At 39.0% G+C, this 5,438-nt stretch overlaps 1 protein-coding gene across 1 annotated transcript; it reads right to left on the bottom strand.

Moving 5' to 3' along the window:
- Window positions 1-4,215: 4,215 nt before the first annotated feature.
- On the bottom strand, window positions 4,216-5,097 carry LOC147725659 (vomeronasal type-2 receptor 26-like). The gene has a single exon (XM_086964339.1). It carries the CDS (start codon window positions 5,095-5,097, stop codon window positions 4,216-4,218), a length of 882 nt encoding a protein of 293 aa, XP_086820465.1.
- Window positions 5,098-5,438: the final 341 nt, after the last annotated feature.

The raw sequence follows: 5,438 nt of genomic DNA, 5'->3' as shown, positions 1-5,438 counted from the left end.
ATGATTAAACATTGCCTAGAGAACAATTTCTTTGCATTTAATGACGACATTTTTGTCCAAGCCCATGGTACTGCGATGGGTACTTCATTTGCACCGAGCCTAGCGAATCTCTTCATGGGAGCATGGGAGGCTGACATCAAAAATGATGTTATATACAATGCGGACTTTGAAAGAGTCCAATTATGGCTACGGTACATAGACGATATTTTCGTCATCTGGAAAGGTGGGAAAACAAAGGCGTTGCAATTCATAGAGAGACTAAATATGAATAGCAGGAACATCATCCTTACTAGTAACATCAGTGATAAAGAAGTAGAATATTTGGATACAAAAATCCAAATTAAACAGAACACTATACACACTGTACTTTTCAGAAAAAGTACAGCAGGGGATACCCTGCTTCATGCTCAGAGTAGTCATCCTGAAAACCTCAAGTGGAGCATCCCCTTTGGGGAATTACTCAGGGCGAAAAGAAATTGTAGTAACAACCATGACTACATAGCAGAAGAAAAAATCATGACACAGAGATTCCTCACAAGAGTTTATCCGATGTGGGTGATTAAAAATGCGAGCAAAAATGTAGCATTAATCAAAAGGGAAGACCTACTCTCTATCAGAGAGAAGAATGAAAATGATAAAGAGGAACTGGGTACAACCAGAGTCATCTTAACATACAATGGGAACTCAAATCAAATTAAGAAAAGTTTGATTAAAAACTGGAATCTATTAAAAAATGATCCCATCATAGGTGATACTCTTCCCTCACGACCAAGTATAACATACAAAAGAGGGCGTACCCTTAAAGATATTCTTGTACACAATGATATAGGAAAGAGCACAATCCCTGGAGGGATTAATCTACAGAGTTTTTACCCTTGTGGCCATTGCAAAGCCTGTGCAAACAGCCACATGGTAAAAGAATATTGGAACCCCAGCACTAAGAAAATGCAACAGATCAAGCAATTCTTGACATGCACCACCATCTTTGTCATATATGCGTTGGTCTGCCCTTGTAATTTAATTTACATTGGCAGCACAACACACATGGCCAAGAAACGGGTACTAGAACATACCCGTGCTATCAGCAATCTGGACCAACAATACCCCATAGCTCGCCATTTCGAAAGTCATCATTTCTCAGATCCTAAAAAACTGGCATATTATATTCTAGAACAGGTCAACTTAGGCCCAAGAGGGGGTAATCGTTTATTGAAGCTGAGACAAAAGGAATCCAGATACATTATAGGATTATGTACCCGTTATCCCAAAGGCCATAATATTGACGAAGAACTTAATGTACATCTTCAAGAATAATAATGTGGAAGAATAATGTATAGAATATCTGTAGTTGATGAAGTATTTGACATGAATATATGATTAGTCTTCTTCTTTTTTATCTAATAATCTAATCTAACTTCCCTTTTCATTTCTCTTCTTTCCCACAGATGTAAAGGGAGGGAAGGTGTCCTCGATCTACGACACAAGTACCCTAATCCTTTCACTGTGTTTATCTTCTTCCATTGGAAATGAAAGTATGCAATTGAATTTTAATTAATCATGCAAATCTGTTGTCATCACCAGAGTCAAAGACTGTTGTTGTTTCAGGTTGCACACTATGATTATACAAAAGGAAAATATAATGTTGAGCAACAAATGTAATAACCCAAAATGAGATACATTGGAATTGGATAGCGAATGTTGACCAATCAATGTTTATAGTTATAGCAACCTAATACCAGAAAAACGGGGTAACATTTGACAGATTGTCAAAGCAACTAGTTTAATCCACTAACCAGGATGTTCAACTTAAAACCATTGGTTGTTAAATCATGTATTCTGCCATTTTAGAATAACCAACTTTGGAAAGAATGAGGGAGCCTCCTGAAGTATATATTTACTGTTTCCTCAATCAGGTGATTAGTGCCTGGGTATTTATTTTATCTTTCTTTCCGTCACTATGCCAATTCCCACCCTCAAGTTACAGAGGCTTACGTGGGAATGGGAGTGACTATGAGTCGCCGCGGTTGTCATAGAAACCATTTGTGCAGACACGCCCCCTGGGTTCATGATATGACGGACTTTGGGAACCGATTATTAACTTAAATCTAATCTGTCGTTATGAATCAATACCCCTGACAGTACCCGTTTGACCTGGTTATCAAACCCGGAACAGTTTTGATCATTAACAATATTTATGTGTGTCAAAGGTATACTAGATTAATTTACATGTTAATTGTTGCAAATGTAATACAAAGAAGGAATGACAATAATATGCAATCAGTAGAATAATATGAATCAACACAACTAAGAAAAATGTGTAATCATATGTATATTAAGGGTGGGCGTAAAATCCGTTTCGTGGGCGAATTTGCGGATTTTCCGCGATTCCGCGATCCGCGAATCTCGCGAAATCGCGGTAAAATCCACGAATCAGCGGGGACGAATTTTCAGCCAAGCAAGGGTTACAGCAGCAGGTGCAAAAGTTGAACCTAATTTCTTTGTAACCTTTTACAAAAGGGTTACAAACAAATTAAATTCAACTTGGACACCTGCTGCTAATTGCTTCCTGGCGCCTCGTTGCCTACTTGCAACTATTCTCTGACCCTGCTCTGACCCTTGAAGCAGGGTCAGAGAATAGTTACAAGTAGGCAACGAGGCACCTCTCCAAGGAATTAAACCTCATCAGGAAGCACTTACAGATATAAAAAACAGGAAGAAGGGAGAGGATGGCAAATACACCCATTTTGAGTTGTCAGGAGGGGTTAAACTAAAAGAGACCTTTACAGCACAATTTTCATATGCATTTTGCTAAAAATAAAAAGCTGTATGCTCTGTAGGGGCAACTCAGGAATCTGGCCCTTCAGAGATGCGGCCTCTCTTTCTTTCTCTCGTTCTCTCTCTCCCTCTCTCTTTCCCTCTCTTTCTCTCTCTTTCTATCAATCTATCTATCTACTATCTATCTCTCTCTCCCTCTCCCATAAACAACTGCATGGGTAACTTCGCTATGCAAGCGGCTCGCGAAGACGCAAAAATCCCCGCGAACACGCAAAAAACCCCGCGAACACGCAAAAAACCCCGCGAACACGCACAAAACCAAAAATCCGCAAATTCGCACAAATTCGCGAATTTTGCGGATCGCGAATTCGCAAATCCGCAAATTCGCGGATCGCGAATTCGCAAAATTCGCCCATGCTTAATGTATATATACTTTTGACCTTTCCAACATGGCGGTACCAAAAAGTAGTCTGCTTTCTATGTTGAAGACCGGGAAATTTAAGCAGTCTGTAATGGTGATGCCAAATTGTGTGATCAAGCGCTCTATGGAGTGCAAAACGCGTCACGTTGGATTTATGAAGGAATAAATCTCAATTTGGTGGACTGGTACGTGGACTGTGTTTGATTTAGGATGCCTGAGTGCTCGCTTAGGAACGCCGTTTAAAAAGGGATATTGTGCCGGTGGCTCCGCCGGGAACGAGCCACCCCAGCTGAAGGCGAGGGGTTGTCAGAAGGAGCGAATTGCCACAAGATATATACGATATTGTATTCATTTAATGTATTTGTTTTGGCATAATATTTTATATTGTTATTTGTATTTATATGTTTACAGTTGATAATAATATTTTAGGTGTATTTTTTCTATAATTTATAGGTGCACTCTTGTTTTCGGGCTAATGTTAAATTTTTCTGTGATGAAATATAGTTTCATTTAATTATAGGTGTTTTTTCATAGAGTCAGGATTTATTTAAAGTAGTTAGTTTATGTGAAAATAGGGTGTTTGGTGTATTTATTGAATTTATTTCTTATTTCGACAATAGTTTTGTAGTCAATATTGTGATCATAGATATTTTTGACATGGGAGTTTTCTATAGATAATGATTTTTAACATCTGATATTTTTGTTATTGATATATGTTTAAAAACAATATTTTTGTCGATGATGTTAGTGATTTGTATAGTTATGTATACATCAATATTTTTGTTCTTGATATTTAATTTCTGATATTTGTGGTTCTTGAGATTTGCTGGATCAATATTATGTCACTGATCCATGAGCCTATGTGCTGAGTACTATGTTTGGGATACGAGTAAATGATTCCTTTTGAAACACTAATACATTTTCTAATGGAAGAAGATGGAAAAGCAGGTGGTCTTCACCACATGCCATGTTGATCAGGTTTTACATTTGTTATTGTGATTGTAACTTATTTCTAGCTTCTAAATGCATCTTTTGTTGATATCTGGTCTAAACAAAATGATGTAACACTTGGGAATGAATATACACCCCAGAAGTCCAGCACTGGAAGCCAAAATGGCAAAAATCTCTACTGCCACCATGTATCTACCCTTAGTGCTAAGGTAGGCTGGTAGGAAGGACACCCAGACGCTGCAGAACACAAGCATGCTGAATGTGATGAGCTTGGCCTCATTGAATCTATCAGGAAGGTTCCTGGCTAGGAAAGCCACAGTAAAGCTGGCAAAGGCCAGTAGACCCATGTAAGCAAGCATCCCATAGAAAGCAGCGATAGAACCGTTGTCACACTGTAGGATCACCTTTCCAATTTCAGACTGAGTGTCAGTTGCTGAGTAAGGAGAAGAAGTAAGCAGCCAAGTGAGACAAATTACTACTGCCCCCAGTGTGCACACGAGGACCATAGAAGCAGACATGTGAGTTCCCAGCCATCTGCTTAACCTGCTACCCGGCTTGATGGCATTGAAGGCAATCACAACAGTGATGGTTTTCACTAATACGCACGACACAGCTGCAGTAAAAATAATCCCAAATGCAGCTTGTTGGATCAAACATGTCAATCGGGCAGGGCGTCCAATGAATAGAAGAGAGGTGAGGAAGGCCAGCAGCAGAGTAACAAGGAGAGCGTAGCTGAGATCCTTGTTATTGGCCTTCACTATTGGGGTGTCCCGATATCTGAGAAAGATTCCCAACACACCAGCTGTGGAAATGGCTAGTACAATAGATACAGATGCCAACACTGCTCCAAGAAAATCACCATAAGAAAGATAAACAATGGCTTTCTGGATACAGCCATCCTTTCGATCAATAGGCCACTGGCCCTCTGGGCATTTTACACAAGTTTCCATATCTAAAATATAAAACATAAGAATAACATGAAGTTAAACATATAAATATTGCAAATAGTTGTTCTACATAGCAAACCACACCTCAAACTGAACGTGACATTTGATAAGAAATGTTCTAAAAGTTTGCCCCTGAAATCGCTATAGCTGCTCTTGGCCTGTAAAGCATGTTGATAGTATATGATCAACACATCATACATTTATATTGGTGCAAACAAGGTAGCTCTAGCACAGCACAATCAATTCAACTTGCCTTTGCATTTCTCAATGTAGACAATCTGGTGTTCAGTTTATACAATCCAGTTTCAGATCCAATCCGATGTAGAAATATTGAACAATGTGTT

This window comes from Lissotriton vulgaris, chromosome 3_2, assembly GCF_964263255.1.
Source record: "Lissotriton vulgaris chromosome 3_2, aLisVul1.2, whole genome shotgun sequence".
Taxonomy (NCBI): Eukaryota; Metazoa; Chordata; class Amphibia; order Caudata; family Salamandridae; genus Lissotriton; species Lissotriton vulgaris.
This window is presented reverse-complemented; position numbering and strand designations above follow the sequence as displayed.